The following is a 22,225-nucleotide window of genomic DNA, read 5'->3' on the forward strand; positions in this document are numbered from 1 at the left end:
CTCAGATGGTATTTTAAAATAGCTATAGCAACATCATGACTTTGTAAGCAAAAGTACCTTGAACACTATATATATTTCTCTATATTTCAGTACTATATTTACTTACCTATACAGATGTAATCCCCTACACACAAACATCAATCCATCTTGAAACTGTTACCAAATATAGTTGTCCACATACACATGGAACACACTTACATATGTAAATAATTTGATTTTATATATATACATAAATATTTTCCCAGAAATAGGTATATTGGTGATGAGAGTACGTGTATAGCATGATGGCTAATCCCGTGTTCATTTAGATAGGCCTAAGTACCCAGATATTTGGGTGTTGCTGGGAAGATATTATTTTATATAAGATTAACCTTTAACTAAGATACAATTTGAATAAGGCAAATCTCCTTCTATAATGTAAGTTGGCTCAATCAATAAATTAATAACCTTAAGAGAAAAGTTTGTATCCTCTGAAGGAATTCTGACTCCAAACTGCCTTCTAGGTGGAACTGCCACATCAACTCTGCCTTGAGTTTCCAGTCTGTCAGTTTGCCCTCAAAAGCCAGACATGAGTTCTCTACAACCAGCTGAACCAATCAATATCTGTCACATTTGTTTATACTGTCTCACTCTCTCCATATATACTGATTTTTTCAATGAGTAGGTGGATTGGTAATGAATATACTATATATATATATACACATATACACAGTGTATATATATAATATACACATAGTGATGGTTAATCTTATGTGTATACATATTTACACATTGCACTAGTTCTCTTATTCTGGAGAACCCTAGACTAGTATAGACTTTAGTACTGAGAATAGTTCTAGAGAAGAATCTTAATGAATTTTAAAAAATTTACTCTCAGCATCTAGACTTGATTTTCTAATACAATTAATGACTCAATTTTCAGTGTTAGACAACACTGACAATCTATGATGCAATGTGGCAACAGAAATATACTTTTCTTGTCAAAATGATGAGCATAATTAAAGTGGCTGGTTGATGCTAGTTGTACCAGACAAAATAACAAAAAAAAATGCACTAATAGATTTGAATTCCCAGCTCGAGAACTGTATATATGACCTAAAAGTTATGTTTGCCCTGAAAATAATTTTGTATCTTAGAGCCAAAAAGCGGAGACTGCTAAAAACTAAACTTGGCATTTTATCCTTTGATTAGAATAATCACAAAACTAACTGCATTCCCAATTTCAAAGGGAGTCTGTTTTTATAGACCACTGGTTGGGCAGGAGAACAACAACTGGAAGAGCAGGGGAGGGGACGGGGACTGGAGTCATATGACAAAGTTCTGATGAAGCAGGGAACCTTGAACTAAATTCCCATGAGTTGTCTCTGTCAGCAGAAGCACTCACTCCAGGCTGTGGCACAATAAATAAACTACCACCTGCATCACCAGGGTTCCATACGGGTGCCAGCTGGAGTCTCAGCAGCTGGATTTCTGATCCAGCTCCCTGATACTGCATCTGGGAAAGCAGCAGAGCACACCGGTGCTGGGGTCCTTGGTGCCCACACGAGAGACTTGAATGCAATTTTTGGCTCCTACTTTACACCTGGCCCAACCCTGACCATGGTGGGCTCTTGGGGAGTGAACCAGCAGATAGGAGCCTTCTTTCTCTATGTCTCTATGGCTCTTGCCTTTCCTTCTCTTTTAAATTATCTTTAAAAAAATAAAACAAAAATAAAAGTAGAAATTACTCCTTCCAGATCTGAGATTAGCCCTACTTTGCCTAAAGGAAATGTAACAGGGGTCAGTGTTGTGGTATAGGGCGTTAAGCTGCCTCTTGCAACAATAATATTCCATATCAGAACATCAATCAGGTCTCAGCTAGTCCATGTCTGATCCAGATTCCTGTTAATATGTCTGCGAAAGCAGCAAACCATATAGGAAGAATTCCAGATAATAAAGCAGCAGACCACAATGATGGCGTTACAGATTCCTGGCTTTAGACTATCTTAGATCTGGTTGTTGCAGGTGTTTAGAGCGTGAACCAGCAGGCAGATGATCTCTCTCTCAGCGCTCCAAATCTCTTTCTGTCTCTCTTGGCCTGTTGGTGCCACTCTTACTTTTGAATGAATGAATATTTTTAAAAGAAATAAACTGGGACCAGGACAGTGGGACAGCACGCAAAGCAGCTGTTCAGATGTATGCATCCTTCTATGGGCAATGGCCACAGTTCTCGCTGCTCCACTCTTAATCCAGCCCCCTTCTAACACATCCGAAGAAGTAACAGAAAATGTGCCAAGTGTCTGGGCCCCTAACATGTGGAAGAACCAGATGAAACTTCTGGCTTCAGCACGGTCTAGCTAGAGCCACTGCAACCACATGGAGAGTGAGCCAGCAGATGAAATCTCTCTCTCTCTCTCTCTCTCTCTCTCTCTCTCTCTCTCTCATCCTCTGTTGGCCTAGAGATATCAACTGTAAAGGGAAGAATGAGACATGGCAGTGATTACATTGAATTGGAGGACTGCTACCTGGCCACGTTGGGCTCCTCAATAGTTAAGAAGTACAGCGTTACGGGACTAGTAAGGACAATTTGTCCTGATTATCAAGGGGGAAACTGAATTGCAACTCCACAATGGAAGTAAGGAAATGTATTCTAGAATATAAGAGATTCACAGTGGGTCATTCTCATAGTAAAACTGTGCTCTGTGATTACAGTTAATGGAAAACTAAGAATTCCATTTAGGCAGGTTCTGTTAATGATCTCTGGGTCACTCCACCAGCAGAACTATAACAAGGTCACGTGCAGTTGTAGGCAAAGAGAATTAAAAACCAAAGAAACTAATTTAAAATATCAGCTACCATCACATGACCAATTATACAAATGATGACTATAATTGCCATGAGTATTTATTCATATTGTTTTGAATGCATAATAATGTACACACACACACACACACAACTGTGCTTGTTTTCTTACCTCTCCTATACTCTTGTAGGCAACATAATATGCACACTGTACATTATAATATTGAAGTAATATTAATCTTACATTGCAATGTATAAATTACCACATAGCAAGGGGAAAGTAAAAATTACCCATCAACTTAGCACTCTCTCTCTTAGGGAAAAGATTACTGCATTTTTGGTTGGATTTTGGATAGTTGTATCATGGCAGGTGAAAGTATGACCTTGTTATAACCTTTACTGGAGATCAGATACGGCTTTAGGGATTTTATATGTATTCCAAGTTGATCAATGTAGACTACAATGGTTACTCTAATGTGTTAATTTGTCTATGCTACAGTGCCCAGACATTTTGCCAGAGAGCAGTCCAGATGTTGCTGTAATGATATCATTTAGAAAAGATTAACATTTAATTCAGTAGTCTAAGTAAAGCAGATTACCCCCCATAATTGTGGGGGATCTTACCCGAACAGTTGAGGGTTTAAAAACTCACTTCCTGAGGGAGAGGGGATTCTGTCTTCCAGACTGCATTCTGTTCCACACTGCAACATCAACTCTTTCTTGTGTCTCTAGCCTGTCTGCCCATCTTGCAAATTTCCAAGGCTCCGTAACTGGTTGAACCAATTTCTAAAAACAATGACTCCTTCTGTGAGTATACACATGTATTGCTTTGAGTCTCTCTTTCTCTTCATATGCATCCACACATGTGCACATGCACTCACACACAAACACACACAACTAGTTCTATTGTTCTGGAGAGGCCTAATATATACAAATGAAGTAAAACATATGCCTTGGCTGAAATTGGTATTTAGGAAGGCACTTTAACCATTTTTATTTTTAAATTTCAAGTCTCAATATTTAATGAAATAAAGAAATTTCAAAATTAAGCTTAAAATTCCTTAAAGAATACTCTTGTTGAGGGACTAAACTATTGTTACAAAATATGGGAAAACAGTGGGGGGCAGAAGAGAAGGGAGGAAGTAGGAGGGAAAAATCCCTGAGCCGAAGAAACTGTATCATGAAAAATAAAGAATTTTTAAATTAAAAAAGAATTCAATATATCTTCAGAGATGTTGAAATGGGCATTCATAAAACCATAAAGCAATCACTCAAAACTACCATGAAAATGTACTTAAGAGTGTTTTCTCTAGGCAAGTGTTGGATTTTGATGGGAATTTTTTTTCCCTAAGAGAATGGCACAAAGTTACCTGCACCTCCACATAAAGTGTTTAAAGCATGTGAACCATTTGACAGTGCCTTTTGTGCTTCCTACCAGATCCCGTTGATCTTCCTGTACCAGATCCATTTTGTGCACCAAGCAAAAGATTTTGGCATCTGGTGAGTTCTGCAGAATGGCTTCCAGACATGACTGGTAATAGTGCATGTCCTTCTCCAGTTCACGGCTCTCCACATCGAAGACATAAATCAGAACCTCAACATTTCGGAAAATGTTGTCCCTTTGGCTAGTAAAATAATTTTCCATGAAGGTGTCTTGCCTGTTAAGAAAAAAATCTAGATGGTACAGAAGTCCTCAGTTCAACCACTCCTGCTTATAATCTATTTTTGTTGGCTGGACCAATGCAAAAGACTTCAATTTAAAGGACAAATAGTAGCAAATAAGTCTGGCCTTACCTTTCCTCTTGGGTGACAAGTACTAGGCTTCTCTCGGTTCCTCAAGAGTTCCAGAGTTAATCCCCCAGGAGGCCTTTACACATGAAGTCTCTTCTATCTCAACTGTTACCTCTTATCTCCTCATCTAGCTAACTCCTATTTGTCTCTTTAGAGTTTAGTTCCGTGCTTACTGCCTCTCGGTGCATACTAGCAACTTGGACTAACCAACTCACCTGGGCTCTATGAAAATACAGTCCTCTTATTTATAACCTCACATCCATGAGTTCATAATTGTCTTTGTGTTTAATTAATGGAGTTAACTTCACCAGACAACGAATTCCATGAAGACAATGGGCCAAATCTATTACTGTTTCCCATTGTTTTTAAAATAAACAATGAACATTTGCTGACTAAATATTGTATCCAAAAATGACTCCAAGGATTACTTCTAAGAAAAAATGCTGTTTTTTGCTCCTTAGGCCATGGGAGCTATGTGATATTTTCCAAGTCCTCAACACCAACTAGTCAGCAGAAAACAGTAACGTTGTCTAGCAGTGAAAAAGTATGAACCTACTTTCTAGAACTGCACTTTACTACTGATTAGTTGTGACACTTGGGGAGAATAAATATCTCCCTGAACCTGCACAGTCTGTGAAAGTAAAGTTCACATCTTATTGCCAGAAAACCATGGTACTTACACCAGCCTCTTAATACAGGTTAGGGAATTGGAAGCAATGATAATGAGGGAGGATTTTCATGGAGAGAGAGACAGTAGTCTCTAGCCATTAGTAATCTCCCTGCTAGGAAGCATGGAGTCATGTTCAGAGACAGATTTTGACTACTGCATTACTTCAATAAATCTTGATTTGCACAAACAGCTATAAAACGATGATAACTAAATCTATCACAGAGGGTACTGAGTAACAAGCTGTCTCCAGTACTATCCTTATGCTACACATGGTGGAACTATAGCTCTGAGAGTTTCAATAATCTGAGATAAACGCAGCTGACAGAGCTGAACTATAAATACCAATCTAATTCAAGCGCCTATTCTCCTGGTCATCAGACACTGTATTGGCTGCTCCACAGTACACCAATGATCACAGCGCAGAGACAACCTCAGCAGTCTTCAGAAACTACCTGGGAATGTGTATTGTGAAAAAAATATGCATAGATTTCAATATTTTAAGCAAAATATACAACTTTTACTTCATTTTCATCAACCTTTTGATGTACCTTCACATGAGAATAGTAGGCATTTGTGATGAGCTATTTGGTGAGTGTCTTGGGGATGAGAGGAAAAGCTGTCTGCTATCCTGTCTCTCAAAACCAGCTAATTCAGCGAGAAAATGTGTGCTCAAGATGTGCTCCATAGCACTGCAATGAAGGGAAGATAGCTGTGAAACATTTAACAATAAAGCAGGATGGTTTGACAGCTAAGAACCCGACAATGGCTGAAGACCAAATGAGATAGAACCCTACCATCCCCCTACAAAAGGAGAATTTTTCCCATACTACAGACGCCTAGATGGACCTTGTAGCAGCTGTATTTAAATGCGTTACAGAGTCGTTTGTACTATCACGTAAAAGTCAGAGATGTTTCATGGATAAATGTTCACTAATTTCTGTCCTCTGCCACTCTGACGGAGCCTCAAGGTTTAGTCATCATGCTGATGATGCTAGGTGCAGTGATTACAGCCGTCAGCCTCACAAACACGCAAGCACGTGATACTCACCCACCACAGTCCCACAGGTTCAACACCAGGTTTCCCAGAAATCGAACATGAGAATGTTCTACATCAACTGGAAAACAAATACAACAAATCTAGTAACTGTAGCATGCAAAATGAAATTCAAACTAAGCAAAGCACGAACCCGTGGAATTTAGAAGGACCAAAGTGGAGTGAAATGCTCAAAGCTACAAGAAGATAACTTTTAGCTTGGTAGTGTGGTTTAGTGGCAAGGTGAGCACTTAAACTATACTGAACCACAGAACTAGCTCTCATGCAAGTTACTTTACTTTTTAGTTTAGTACTTAGAGCAGAAGCAATTTGCAACATTAATGTTATAACTTCACCATGTGAGACAGTGACAAATACTCTTAACAGATCTTTCCTGCCCCCGCTGCCCACATTAACTTCTTGTACACACAAAAATGCAAAATTAAAAAAAATAACACTAATAAAAATCAAACAAAACGGGACATAAAATATAACAAAACTGATTCTCACTGTTGATTTCCTTTTTACTTAATGACCCTATATTTTGCCATTTTTCAAGTCCTCTGTCCATTTTCAATTAATTGCTAGTCCCTTGTAATTACTCTCAATTCTGTTATTTCTTCTATGACCTACTACTAACCCTAACGAAGGCCTTTATCTCACGTCTATACTATTACTTCTTACAGTATTGGCTCCCTAACTGCCTTCCCACCAGAAAGCTTTATCCACTTCATCTTATAGTTTCCTACCAGGCTCCTCTTCTTAACACTACTTTGAACATGTCACTCCCCATTTCAAACACTTAAAATGGCTCTTCCATGCCTTCACAGGGACTTTGGAGGTCCTTCACAATGTGGATGACAGCTGACCTATATATTCCCCCAATGAGCCCCATTAATAAAACGTTTCCACTCCAGAACAATTTGGTTTATTCACAGCCCCGCGAAACCACACTACCGCCCCAATCCCCAACACTTAACATCAGGGGTCGCAAACTTGCTAAGTGAGGCCAGTAAACTTGTACATGAGCAAAGTTGGCTATATATGAAGGGTATCTGTGCACCTGGTGTGAGAGTAGAATGGGCAGCAGCTACTCAGTTCTGGCTTGTTTGCCATGAAGGAATGTGGACTCAGATCAGATCTTCAAAATTTTTCAGTAATAGTGGGGAATCAGATTGTTTTGCAAACTTTTACATGTTGACAACAAATTCCATTTTTTAAAAAAAATATTACATGGGTCAAATAAAATATATTTACAGGCCTTATCTAGCATACGGTCTGCCTGTTTGCGACCTCTGCCTTCCCCTCCCCACCCTCACCCTCCTCCCTCCCCACCCTGGCCTACATTTGCCTATTCTGTGTCTACCTGAAAAGCCCTCCCCATCCTTCTTTTAAAGTCACATTCATGTTAAGTCACAGCCTAAACCCCACTTCCTCTAAAAAACCTTGTCTCGCTACCCCCACTTACCATAGTATCTCTCTCTAAATTCATCCAAACATTTATTAAGCATCTACTCTCTGCCAGGCACTAAAACTCCCAAGGAGGAATAACCAAAATATTGAATCTGAAAATATCTCAAAGCCTAACAATTACCATCTATGTAATTTTATGCCAGTCAACTGATTGCACAGAAATATTTTTCCATCCTAAAGCTTAAACTGACTACCATTACTTTTGTGCAATATTCTTATAAATTAGATTACATGCAAAAAAGCACTATTTAAAATGTGAGTTTTGAAATCAAACAATCATAGTTCAAATACAAACTCTATATCTCTGGGTGACCTTGGACAAGTCAGTACAAGTATCATTTTTTTTTTCTTTAGTTAAAAAAAGAAAGGAGGGACATACGGTACTGACCTCATAGGATTACTGTGGAGATTCGATGAATGATCATACATAAAGTGCCTGGCACGTAGTAGGTGCCCAAACTACTTCCCTTCTCCCCTTTATTTCCCCCTCTTTGGAAAAGGAATCGTATCTTACATGTCTTTGTATTTCCAACAGAGTCTACGAGAGAGTAGGTGCTCAAACTGCTATTAATTTGAAGACTATGTAAACGGTCTAGTACTAAAAAAAAAATGGAAAGAAGTGCTACTGAGAAAAGGAAAGACAATAACAAAAAAGTGACAGGATTCAGTGACTGTTTAAACATGGGGCATATGGGATAGAAATCTGGTTTCTACTCCCACAGCATGGACATTTTTCTCAAGTGGCCAATGGCCCCATTACCAACTCAGCGACCGTTTCAGTCCTTGTCTTACCTGCTGCGGCATGACACTGTTGACTACTCTCTTCTCAAAATTGTCTCTTCTCTTGGCCTCTCATATCGTATCTAGGAGCTCTTGGAAAGATTCTCCCTCACAACTTCCTATTCTTCTTTCTGTCCCTTAAATGTTTTTTAAAGATTTATTTTATTTTTATTGGAAAGTCAGATATAAAGAGAGGAGGAGAGACAGAGATGAAGATCTGTCCAAGTGGCTGCAATGGTTGGAGCTGCGCCAACCTGAAGCCAAGAGCCAGGAACTTCCTCTGGGTCTCCCACACAGGTGCAGGGTCCCAAGGCTTTGAGCCGTCCTCGACTGCTTTCCCAGGCCACAAGCAGGGAGCTGGATGGGAAGCAGGGCTGCTGGGATTAGAACTGGTACCCATATGGGATCCTGGGTCATGCAAGGCAACGACTTTAGCTGCTAGGCTACCACGCCAAGCCCTGTCCCTTAAATGTTAAGAGTTCAGGACTCCTTTCTTAGCTGCCTTCTCATCTATGTTTTCTTCCCCCAAAGCAAGTTAATCCAGTTACATCATTTTATTTACCATTTGGACATAATAACTCAAAAATACGCATCTCTGGATTTTTCTCCTTTTCGTCTCATACACACTGGAATAAATCTTAGCTGCGCAAAACTGACTGCATCCACATCCAACTCACTTCCGTACCTTTCCTTCCCTTTGAGTGCTCTCATCTCAGTGAATTTAACCAGTTTCCTAAGTCAAAATCTGAGTTTCATCTTCAATTCACTCTTTCCCTCTCCATTTTCCAAATCTACCAGTTAATCATACTGACTCTGTCTCTTAAATACTTCCCAACTCCATTTGCTTCTCATCATACCATTACCATCACAAACCAAATCAAGCTCCTGGCATTTCTTATCCAGTCTATTAAAATAGTATCCTAGGGCCCAGCGCTGTGGCACAGTGGTTAAGGTCCTCGCCTTGCATGCCCAGGATCCCATATGGGCGCCGGTTCTATCCCGGCAGCCCCGCTTCCCTTCCAGCTCCCTGCCTGTGCCTTCCAGCTCCCTGCTTGTGGCCTGGGAAAGCAGTCGAGGACAGCCCAAAGCTTTGGGACCCTGCACCCACGTGGGAGACCCGGAAGAGGCTCCTGGCTTTGGATCGGCATAGCATCGGCCATTGCGGCTCACTTGGGGAGTGAATCATCGGACGGAAGATCTTCCTCTCTGTCTCTCTTCTCTGTATATCCGCCTTTCCAATAAAAAAATAATAAAAAAATAAATCTCTAAAATAGTATCCTAGGGGACCAGCACAGTAGGTGTCAGCTGAAGTCCCAGGTGCTCCACTTCTGACCCACCTCCCTGCGTATGGCCTGCTATGACCAGCAGATACTGGTCCAACAACTTAGGCTGTTGCATCCATGTGGGAGACCGAGAGCCAATGCAGCTCCAGCCAATGCAGCCATTTGGTAAGCGAGCAACAGACGGAATCTGTCTTTGTCTCTCCTTCTCTCTCTGTAATTTTGACTATTCAGTAAAAATAAATAAAACTTTTTAAAAAGGTATCCAAACTGGTCAACCTATTTCTACCCGTTTCCCTCCAATCTATCCTCCACATAGAGAAATGATAATCTTTCAAAATGCGCATTTTCCTTCCATTCTTCTCTAAGAGGAGGCAAGGGGAACCCCATCTCTATAGATAAATGATTATATATGCCCAACAAGAGAAAGGCCAGAAGGATTACCTCACAATTGCTAATTGTGGCTTTCTGCAGAAAGCAGGCCTGAGAGAGGGAGAGCACAGAATGCCTATACTTGGGAGTTGCTGAATTTTTCATGAGTATGATTTTATAATTGAAAATACAAAAAATAAAATGTATGTATCTGATAACAATACATTACTGTTTAAAACTCTCAGGGTCTGTGCTCTACCATCAGGTCCAACTACCTAACATGTCTGATAAGGTACTTTGTAATTCCTGTTCCTGCTTCCTCTTCAGTCTCTTGTCCGTGACACTGGCCTCGAGTGCTGGTCTTCCTGCCCTGTTGCCATAAGAGCAAGTGAGAATAACCAAGAACAGAGCTTTGGGGAAATCACATACACTTAGGGGGCAGAAAGAAGAAAACACTGTGACTAAGATTATTATTTTTTTTTAAGCAGGAGAGGGATGCTTAAACATCAAGGCAGAAAATCAGGAAACTAGAGTATTAAATAAAACCCAAGGGAACAGAGAATTTTGAGAAGGTAGGAAGTCTCAGAGCTGTCAGCAGTGTTTGAGACTAAAATACTTACTTGATTATCACATCTTAATTGACAAATTTACTGTTCTCATATACACATCTTAACAGTCCTCCAATAAACTGATTACCATCATTCTGCATCCTTACTTCAAATTTCAACTTTAATCAAATAAAACTGAACTTTTTGCAGGAATGACAAACTAAAAGAAGAAAACACTAATACATTAAAGTCAACGTAGTATTTCATAAATACACAATGACACCTGTCAGAATATGTTCGACTCAGGCTAGACAGGCGGGAGCATAGTCTGACATTCAAACTCTAATGTTTATAGCTGGATGATATTAACTTCTCAGTCAAACTTTCATCATTTAATAAAATGAAGTTAACTTGAGGACCAAAATATAACAGCATACCTGGAAAATAACAGTTTGATAAACCTCCCTCTAATCCGAAATCATTCAGTTATTAGGCCCAGATACTTGGAAGAAGAAAGATTTTTTAAAATCTAGCAAATCAACACAAGAAAAATGCAGACAGCTGAACTTTCTAGAGGGAAGAGTCAAAGATATCAACTCTAGAGGCATGACAGGCCGCAGCATACCATCTTGACTGTAATTTTTGGCCAATATCATATGTGAAAATTAAGTGAGATACATATCACAGAGACTTATCACAATATCTATAAGAGATGCAGTAGGTCTACTCTATATCTCACTGCACCTTCAATTGAATCTCAAAGCCTGAAGAAAAATGTAGACACATTGGAACAAATCCATAAAGATGCTTCAGAACTATATCAAATTAGGAGTAGGTAGGAGAACCAGAGATGTTTGATTTAGAAGGCAAGGGATGGGTCTGGATAAATTTAAATGCTCTCCATCTTTAAATACTTGGTAGAGGTTCCAGAGAACAAAAAGAGTAGCTCAAAAAATGAAGAGAAAATAGTGCAGGGGTCTTCCTAAGGAGTCTGTCTAATGCCCAAATTATGAGAGTCTATACCACACTTCAAGCACTATGACAACAAAAATGAGGTGCCCTTCTCCTCTGTATCCTAGGGTCTGAAATCCAATACAATTGTAAAATATGTTTTTTTTGTTTGTTTCTTTTTCGAACCAGAATGAGATACCTTATAAAGTAGTGGTTGACTTGTCCCTAGAAGAGTAAAAAAAAAAAAAAAAAGAGAGAGAGAGAGAGAGAAACCCAGATTAGAAATATTTAAAGATCGGGTAGGGTGATACTTTCTTCTAGAAGCCAGAGACCAGTAGAGAATCTAGAAATGTTTGGATGCTATATGACAAAATGGCATTGCAGCCCAGAAATGGAAGGGTTCTACTAGGACCACAGACTGAAGGTCCTGCCAGCCACGGCAGCCTTAGTGAATGGGCTAACATTCAAACATTAAAGGGCACTGCTGCATCTCCTAATCCAGAGTTCCAGGACAGTATCAGTGGAGATCCAGGAAGAAAAGTAGAATAAATATCAGATGTACTTTCCTCTTTTCCACACCCACGGTCTACTCTTGCTGAGGACAAGGATAAATAAATGCTTCAAAAAAAAAAAAAAGGAAAGAAAACAAAAACCTGTTAAGATATTTTATTTTTATGCTTGTTAATAACTACGAATTTGCCTTTGTACAATAATAGTTTAAAACAAACACTCTCCTCACCCAAAACAACCACGAGGGCCCCTATGCATGTTCAAGAAGTACTGGGATACACAAGAAGTTGGACAAAGGCATTTTAATTTGTAAGCAACCTAGAAAAGAAAGCATCTTTTTAAGAGTGAGCAGTAGTAACCAGAATTAGGTGACAACTCTCAAGCAGAAATGCAAAAAATGAGAGACATGCTTCAAAACAAGTTCCCCAAACCTCCGGCATTCCCAAGCCAACAAAGTGTGTTATGCAGATTAATAGTTAAGATCACCTGACTTTACAAAAAGCTAAAACATCTTACTTGTTGCACCAAGGCGACGTGTGTCTCTGGCAATATAATTTGCAAAGATAATAGATCTCATGCTGGTCTTACCAGACCCGCTTTTACCCATCAACAGCACCTAAGGGCAAAACGGAAAAACAGAAGAAAAAAAGTTACCAATACAGTCTAAAGGCACCCATTTCTCTCTTGCATTTGATATTTTACTGAAATCACAGTATCAAAATCTAGTGTAAATACTTGCAATCAACAAGACTGTTGCACATAGCATTTCCAGGTACCAGGTACATACCTAATCAGAAACTATGATTCTCTTGGCAATGGAACTACAATGAATTTGTTACATTACTAATATGCACTATAATATATTTAGAACTGGGGGCCAACACTATGGTTTAAAAGGCTAATTCTTCACCTCCAGGTACCAGCATCCCAAATAGGTGACGGTTCATGTCCTAGCTGCTCCACTTCCAATCAAGTTCCATGATTGTGACCTGGGAAAGCAGTGGAAGATGGTCCAGGTCCTTGGGACCCTGTACCCATACGCGAGACCCAGAAAAAAAATCCCTGGCTCTTGGCTTCAGGGCGGCTCAGCTCTGGCTGTTGTGGCCATTTGGGGAGTGAACCAGTGGAAGGAGGATCTTTTCCCTCGCTGTCTCTCCTTCTCTCTGTGGATCTGTTTTCAAATATAAAAGAAATAAATCTTACGTGTGTGTATATATGACTGATGAAACATGCCATTTTGAGAAGGAAACTAAATGCTGTTAAATCCTGTTTTCTCATAATTTAACATTTTAAGCCCTGACCTACCTAGCAGACAATTTCAGTACACCTGAAAGTTCTTCCTGTTGCTCAAGGTAAACCTTCAACCTGTGCCCTTAGGTCTATTCTTTCCACCTACCTCCCTAACTGCCTCCCTAACTGTATTCCACTGACTATTGTCTCGCCCCTTGTCCTTTTTCAAAGCCTCCTAAGGCCTACAGGATCAAGTGCTTACGCGACATATAAGCCCTCTTCCGACTAGCACATCTATTTCTTTGCGCTGATCTCCTGTCCCGCAAGGCCTGGAACATTTAGCATCAACTAAACTGCCTGTAGACTCTGACGGCTCTCGGGCTTCCAGGGAGTCGTGCCTCTATGACAGTCTCCATGCTGTGTTATCTTCAGATATTTTCTACTTAATCTTCAACACCTGGTTCTGTAACCGCCCCTTCCAGGAGCTTCTCTGTGGTGGGCATTTGACCTGGTCCCCACCGCAGATCAGATTTGACTGTCCCACTGGTGTGCATCCTGGGTGACAGGCAGGCATACCTCAAGCAGTTCATTGCTGCTACTCACGGGGGGAGAAGCAGTTTCCAGTTTCCGGCTCTGACCTGGCCTCGCCCAGGCAGGTAAGGCATTTGGGGAATGAAGCAAATAATGGCAGATCTCTCTTCTCTCCGTGTGTGTATATCTGTCTCTTTCTGCCTCTGCGCCTTTCAAATAAATAAGTTTTAAGAGGGAGCCTCTCAGCCCCGGAAGCCCAAGGCTGCTGGAGATGCCTGTCCTCTCATGACATTCTATACCACTTAAAGACCATAATGCACTACACATAATTGATTTCAGGGGCTTGTTTTTCATAAGACTCCAACTCCTTGAAGAGCAGGCAGTCTTCTCTGTGTTTAAACTAACAATCGAAATATATTCATCAAAGGAATGAACAAGCTATCAAAACAAAATCCAGAGTTTTTTTTACAATGAAAATTATTCAATAGAAATAAGATGGTGACCATCTTCTCAATGGTAGTATTTAAGAGAAAAAAAAAATATATGTGAGGGCCTAGCACAGCAGCCTAGTAGCTAAAGTTCTCACCTTGCATGCAATGGAATCCCAAACTGGCGCCAGTTCTAATCCTGGCAGCTCCACTTCCCATCCAACTCCCTGCCTGTGGCCTGGGAAAGCAGTCGAGGACAGCCCAAAGCCTTGGGACCCTGCACCTGCGTGGGAGACCTGGGGGAAGCTCCTGATCAGCTCAGCTCTGGCCATCGGGGCCACCTGGGGAGTGAATCATTGGATGGAAGATCTTTTTCTTTATCTCTCCTTCTCTCTGTATATCTGACTTTCTAATAAAAAATAAATCTTTAAAACAAATATAAATTAAAAACATAGGAACAAAAAAGATTAATTTCTCTTATAAGGAGAAAAGGAGTGGGGGGGTATCAATCTTTTATCAGTTAGTTCACTATCAGATGCCGACAACAGCCAGGGTTTGTCCAGGCCAATGCCAGGGGCCAGGATGAATGGGATACATCTTATACCCTTAACTGTAAGATATTTTATCAAAACTTCTGATTGCAAGTACAAGGAATATTCATAAAAATTACTACACTCAGCCTTGATGTCATCCAGCAACTTTTTACCACTAAGGAAATGCAACTGACAAGCTAACCTAAAGCTGCTCCAGAAGTTTTGGCCTTTAAATTTTTAATTGAAAAATAATTGTATTATATATAGTGTGATATTTTGATATATGAATACACTGGGGAATCATTCATTTTTATTGCTATTCATATAGAAAGTTTTGGTATTTTTAGGCATCCATGTTCACATAAACTCAAGCAGTGTAGCCATGAGGAACTTGGAGCAGGGTGTGCTGAAACCTGATAACCAGGCTGTGAACTTTGGTCTTTGGGAAGGCCAGGAGGCAAGTCCCCACGAGGGCCCCCAGAAATTGCCTAGGTAACAGGCTGTGCCTCACGCCTCACTGGCTCACTCAGCACTTAGGCTTGCTTTTAGTCCTCGACAAACAACTGTAGCCTAATGACCCAGGGAAAAAAAAAGAGTGCAAGTCCAAGAGAACTGACAAGTGCTTTAGGGATACTGCCTTGGATGTTTATAACTATGTATCACATTAACTATATCTCACTAACTAGAAGACAGGGTGTTCTTGCAACCAAAATAATCCCAGGATTGTCTGTTACTGAATGCTGCTTAGAGATCCAGATAGAATGGATATAAGGAAAGCTTACAATAAACTTCTTGCCTTGGATTCCTGATCCTTGGTCCCCTGTGTCTTTTTCATGTAACAGTGCCCCTGCGTCCCAAAATTCAAAGAGATCCACAAGACAGACACATCAAGAATGTTCCATTAGCAAACTGGAATTACAGAACTAAGTGATTAGACGAGTTTATGATAGAACTATACATTTTACTATCAAGATTTCAATTGCTTAATGAAAGGCTTATTGATCCCAGCTTCACAGTCATTTACTCATTTAAATTCTACAACAGCCCTAAGAGATCAGTAACATCACCATTTTGTTTCTTGGTGATTCTGTCTAAAACCCCAGGGTAAGATATGCCAACATAAGAGCACAAAAGGAGGGTTAGAGAAAGACAAATGTTACATACTCTCACTTACACGTGGGAGCTAAAATTTAAAAGGGGGGGGAGAAAGAAATGGATATCTATATCACTTTGCTATAAATATGGCTTCTCAAACAATGTTTCACATCTTTGTAAAACCTATGATTTGCTACTGTAGCTATAATGATATTATTTTAAACTATACTGTATGAATTCATCTTTTCATTTGACTCATGTTTAATCTTTTTTCTTGTTGAACTCTAGTGGCGTTAAGCCTTTGACTGTAATGTAAAGATGTTATCTTAAAAATTAAAAATGAAAGAGAAAAAAAAGAGAAGGGAAGGGAAAAACGAAGGAGAGAGGGAGAGAGGAGGGGAGGATGTATCATTGTATTCTTAAAACTGTTATCTATCAGCTATATTGAATCTGTTCTCTTTGTATTAATACCACATGAACATGAGAATTATGTTGTATTCATTTGCTGCGGCCCTAAGAATCTAATGTACTATTAACTCCCGAAAAAAAAAAAAAACAAGCAAAACAAGCAGTTTAAAATTCCTTCTACAGAAATCATGTAAAACCTTATAATGGCAATATCTGAGCTGAGCTAAGAGTGAAAGTGTAGGCGATGCCTATGCGTGCATGACTTTCACAACATGCCGATCAATTTGTAAATATGGAGAACAAATTCTGTATGACTGACACGGTGATAGGTATGATGGATGGCTTAATCAAGAATAGATTTTTATAAGATAGCATATGCCATTAAATACATGAGCAACCCAAATTCATTAACTAGAAAAAGCACATTTGAGAAGCAAGACAGCTATGACGGGGAAGCTCGTGGAAGGGTGCTGCAATAATCCGGGAAAGGCTGCATTTATACAGCACGGAGTGCCTCAAGAGCAACTTGTGCCCTTCGCCTTCATGCTTCTGCGGTCCCTATCACATCTTACCTTTTTCTTCATGACTGTGTTTGGTAGCGCCCACCTGCAGATATAAACCAAAAGACAGAAATTTCATGATATAGTTAATTACCTTAGAAACGGAAATTAAAGACATACAAATAAATATGGAGTCTCAAAGGAGACTATTTAGCAAACAGCTGAGCACAGCTCTATTTCAGACTTAGGTTCAGAGGAGGTCCTCGTTTTCCTAAACACAAAGCTGTGTTCACACTCCGCGGCCTCTGATAAAAACACCACGAAGTAACTCCAGCTTGATTTACTTAGGAATACAAATCAGTGATGAAAAATTTAACATTGATTTTTTCATTTTAAAAGTAATCAAAGCAGCATATACAGAGATTAATAAATCAACTGATATTGTAAACTTCACATGTGTTAGCAACAAACAAAAATCAGCCTCCTATTTTTTAATGACGTTTACATGTTTAAAATCTGGAATTATCTTCACTTCTTTGGTTGTCCTTCCAAACTCCATTTTACTCATCAAAGACACAAAACACGTACATACAAACCTCAGATTCAGGTACAAATCTGACACAGAAAACACTTCGGCCACTGGCTTCTGAACTAGCCATCTTTTCGTCAACAGGGTGATATCAAATACCCATTACTGATCATTCATAACTCCGAACTGCCTCTTCATTTATAATGCCACCACCGCCATCCTCTCCCCACTACCCGTCCTCCACCCACCACATATATACATGCAAGAATGCTGCCAGTCCTGTCCCAAGGGTGGTTTGCCCAGTTAGCATCAATCCGCTTTTCAGCTCATCCCTTGGTCAAAAGCATGATGCCAGTCAATATTACTGGGAAGTTGAAGCAACTTATCTTTGATGGGGAGAGGGGGATAGTCTAATTCATAAAGCTCTCATTAGTTAAAACACCCTCCCTTTAAGGCTTGCTAATAATATCTTCACCCACCCTAGAGATCCTTCCGGTTCCCCTAGTTGAGGATCCATTCTTGACCCCAAATTTTCTTTCTCCATCGTTTTCTCAGAGTCAGATTCTTCCATCTTGCAACAAGTTCTTTCCAGTGCCTTCTAAATCCGCAGTATTGTTTTTGGCCCCTTTGCTCAGCCCCCCCCTTATCTGCCTAGTCTAATTAACGGAGGTTCCTGCCTCCGTCTATGTCCACTGGGGGGCCGCTTTCCCCACAGTTACCTTTACCGTTCAGAGCTGGCTTCAAAGCACGGCCTAGCAAACCAGCTCAAAGGCGAAAAACCTGAGCAGCACAAAAGACGATTAAGGGAAAAAACGAGAGGTGGGTTAGAAGTTCACCCCAAGTCTGGGCCTCAGACCCCAAGGTCTAGAAACCCAAAGGTAACTTCACCGCAAAAAGGTAGAGACCGCGGAGGGCGGACAAAGTCGAAGGAGCCGAGCAGTGCCTTAGGCGTTAAGCTGTCGGCCGGCTCCTGGCTCCCTGCCTGGCCGACCGGGAATCCGCCGCCGCCGCCGGCGGTTATCATCTGTGCCCGCCCTTCAGGAGCCCAGGTATCTCACCGCAGCCGCCAGACTGCGGGCCTGCATCACGTGTGCACCTGCCGTAAACCCGGAGCCTATCACGTGACTGCCGCTACCCAAGGGGCGGGTGGACTGGAAAGAATACCATAGAGACTGTGGAGGGATAGCCAGAGTGTCTGAAGGCATCACGTGACTTGGCCCCGCTCATCTCATCTCCCCCGCTTCTCTTGTACGAAGCGGAGAGCCAGCCCAGGGTTAGAATGTGGGACCCTCTGGTCCCTCCCTGCCCTTTGGCCGGCCGTCTGTCAGCCAGAGAATTAAAGGAGACGATTGCGATTTCGGCTCCTTCAAGCTACTGGGTTTTACTGTTGTTTACTGGATTCTACTGTTGTTCACTCATAATGATTTTTGCTGGGGAACGCCAAGCAGTCTTTATCTTCCTGTATTTTTATTGTTAGTCCCTGTAGCTGAATTTGTAATTAAACGAATTAATACGCCCAAATCGCTTATTACCGTGTCTTTCAGGTAATAACTGCTCAGAATTATCCTTCTTGCAAGGACCAAGGACTCATTTAAGATTTTAGCACATATATCTATTTAAAATAATGTGAGAAATACATTCTTATTTACCACAACAAGAAGTAAATAGGTGGGCCTGGTGCCGTGGCCTAGCAGCTAAAGTTCTCGCTTTGAACGTGCCAGGATCGCATGTAGGCGCCAGTTCTAATCCCGGCAGCCCCACTTCCCATCCAGCTCCCTGCCTGTGGCCTGGGAAAGCAGTCGAGGACGGCCCAAAGCCTTGGGACCCTGCACCCATGTGGAAGACCCAGAAGAGGCTCCTGGCTCCTGGCTTCGGATCAGCGCAGCACTGGCCATTGCAGTCACTTGTGGAGTGAATTATCGGATGGAAGAGCTTTCTCTCTGTCTCTCCTCCTCTCTGTACATCTGACTTTGCAATAAAAATAAATAAATCTTAAAAAAAAAAAAAAGTAAATAGGGCCAGCGCAGTGGCTCACCGGCCAATCCTCCGTGGCGCCAGCATCCTGGATGCGAACTACTTCATGTTCTGGCTGCTCCATTTCCGATCCAGTTCCCAGCTTATGCGCTAGGAAAGCAGCACAGCATGTCCTAAGTTTTTGGGCCCACTCCCATGGGAGACCTGGAAAAAGCTCCTGGCTCCTGGCTTTGGATCTGTGCAGCTCTGGCCTTGGCGGCCACGTGAGGAATAGCCAGCAGATGGGAGATACCTTTCCCTCTGAGTCTCCTTCTCTCTGAAAACCTGCCTTTCTGATAGAAATATGTAACTGAATAAATAAATAAATAAATCTTTAAAATAAAAGTAAATAAAGTCTACAACGGGTAACTGAAGGGCGGTCCACTGGTGTATGTGTGCTGTATTTGCATACGGTGACCACCAGTAAGAACTCCCTATGGCTTTGAAAGGTGTCTTCTAGAAAGGGTTACAGGGGTCGGGGTTAATACAATTTGTCTTAAACTTTTCTGTACCATATATAAGTTTAATATGAATCCCATAACTATATATAAGAAATGCATTATGTGTTACACATTATAATGGCTTTCGTGGCCATCTGGGAAGTGATAGACACACACACATGAAGGAGGACCATCCTGAAAAACCATTTCTCTCCACACCTGCCATTCCCACGGGGGGGGGGCAGGACTTAATTCTGCTTTAACTATCCTTTCTTCAGTTGTATTGCTCATCAATGTCTTGCCTCCTTCCCTACTCAGCTATGTTCCAATAACTTCCTACACTACTGGGAAAGTTCTTCCGTCGCAAACTAAGATGTAACTTTAGATTCACCACCCTCCATACGAGTTTACAAAGTCCTGATCCGGCTCTCTTCTCCAGTCTATCTGCTTCTCCTTGTACTTACTGCTGCAGTTTTTGTTCCTAGTGTTACGTTCTCAAGTCCAAATAATTGCAAAACTTAACCGGAGTGATTTTCCTATACTGATAGGTCGAAAGGTTTTCAGAGCGGGTGAAATACTCCCCATCAGTCCTCGCACCTCCTGCGACAGTCAATGTAATCCGTACGTGCTGTTCGCTGAAGATAGCTTTCCAACCCCTCTTCCCTGGCTTCTTCAGCCAAGTTGCGCCTTTAATCAACTCTGTTATAAAAATCTGTAGGCTGCTTGCTGCTACTGGTCTCTTTTCCACGCCCTCAAATTAGCCAACCTCCTTACCAGCTGCTGCAATAATACCTTTTCTAAATGTTTTATTATTTAGGAAGCAAGGACATTGACTTGTTGGTTTGCTTCACAAATCACAAAAATGTCAGGACTGGGCCAGCAATTCCAAGAGCCAGGAATTCAATTCAAGTCTCCCAAGTGATGTTAGGGACATAATTATCAGAGTCGCCAAGGCTGCCTTCCCACGTCTGCACTGGCAGGACCTTAGGGTCAGAAGCTGAAGATTGAGTTATTCTGAGATGATGGTGTCTCAATCATTAGGTCAAACATCCATCCTTGATCTATATTTTGATTTTAAAATATGGAGGTGGTTTCCATTCTTTAAAAGCTTCCCATAACTTGTCTGATTCTTAATCTTAGTGGGAATGTTTCGCAGTCAGTTTGTAGCAAATTGATTTTATTGTATTAAGGAATGCTCATTCTATACCCGATTTACTTAAGGTTTTTATCATGCTTTTCTTTTCAAATGCGTTCTCCACATCGGTTAAGAACTGCACAGGGCTGGGACTGTGGCATACTAGCTTAAGCCTCTGCAGTGCAGGCGTCCTATATAGGCTCTGGTTCCAGTCCCGATTGCTCCACTACCCTTCCAGTTCCCCGTTTATGGCCTGGGAAAGCAGTGGAGGATGGCCCAAGTTCTTGGTCTCCTGCACCCACATGGGAGACCTGGAAGAAGCTCCAGGCTTCTGGCTTTGGACCAGCAAACTCCAGTTCTTGCGACCATTTGTGAAGTAAATCAACAGATGGAGGATCTCTCTATGTCTCTCCTTCACTCTGTCCATCTGCTTATCAAATAAAAATAAATTAATCTTTAAAAAAAAAAAAGGAAAACGGGAAAAGGAAATGAGCAGGCAGTTTTTCAAAGGGTGAAATTAAAATACCCAACGGACGGCCCCAGCACGGCAGCCTAGTGGCTAAAGTCCTCGCCTTGCAAGTGCCAGGATCCCATATGGGTGCTGATTCATATCCCTGTGGCTCCATTTCCTTTCCAGCTCCCTGTTTGTGACCTGAAAAAGCAGTTGAGGACGGCTCAAAGCCTTGGGACCCTGCATCTGCATGGGAGACCCAAAAGAAGCTCAGGGCTCATGGTTTCAGGTCGGCTCAGCTCTGGCCATTGCGACCACTGGGGGAGTAAATCATCAGATGGAAGATCTTTCTGTATATCTGACTTTCCAATGAATATAAATCAATCTCTTAAAAAAAAAAAGGTAACAGGTATATAAACGTCTCTGGATGCTAGCCATCGGGGAAGCCAAATAAAAACTATAATATAATGATGTTTCATTTCGTTTCAGTTAGAATGCTCATCATAGATCGATAGATTGATAGATAGATAGGAGGATGTGAGGAGAAAGGTTACCCTAACACTGTTGCTGTGATTGTAAATTAATACAACCATTAAGGAACACAATATGATTATTCATTAGAAATCTTTTTTTAAAAACATTTAGTTATTTTTACTGAAAAGTCAGATATACAGAGAGGAAGAGAAACAGAAAGGAAAATCTTCTGTCCACTGATTCACTCACCTAGAAATCTTGAAATAGAT

The 22,225-nt window shown here is 41.0% G+C and overlaps 1 protein-coding gene across 2 annotated transcripts in view; it reads right to left on the reverse strand.

Moving 5' to 3' along the window:
* Window positions 1-18,465, reverse strand: part of RRAGB (Ras related GTP binding B) — a 29,029-nt gene extending 10,564 nt beyond the window's left edge. Inside the window, exons 1-6 of one of the 2 annotated variants that reach the window (XM_040997916.1) lie at window positions 17,923-18,465; window positions 16,987-17,020; window positions 12,706-12,805; window positions 8,263-8,346; window positions 6,291-6,357; window positions 4,217-4,439 (exon numbers count right to left, since the gene is read on the reverse strand). In XM_040997916.1, coding sequence (XP_040853850.1) covers window positions 4,217-4,439; window positions 6,291-6,357; window positions 8,263-8,346; window positions 12,706-12,805; window positions 16,987-17,020; window positions 17,923-18,014 — 600 coding nt within the window. In that variant the 5' untranslated portion in view covers window positions 18,015-18,465. The remainder of the gene's footprint in view (window positions 1-4,216; window positions 4,440-6,290; window positions 6,358-8,262; window positions 8,347-12,705; window positions 12,806-16,986; window positions 17,021-17,922) is intronic. The other variant, XM_040997924.1, reaches the window with a different exon arrangement.
* Window positions 18,466-22,225: the final 3,760 nt, after the last annotated feature.

This window comes from Ochotona curzoniae, unplaced genomic scaffold, assembly GCF_017591425.1.
Source record: "Ochotona curzoniae isolate NIBS_2020 unplaced genomic scaffold, NIBS_Ocur_1.0 contig_1274, whole genome shotgun sequence".
NCBI lineage: Eukaryota > Metazoa > Chordata > Mammalia > Lagomorpha > Ochotonidae > Ochotona > Ochotona curzoniae.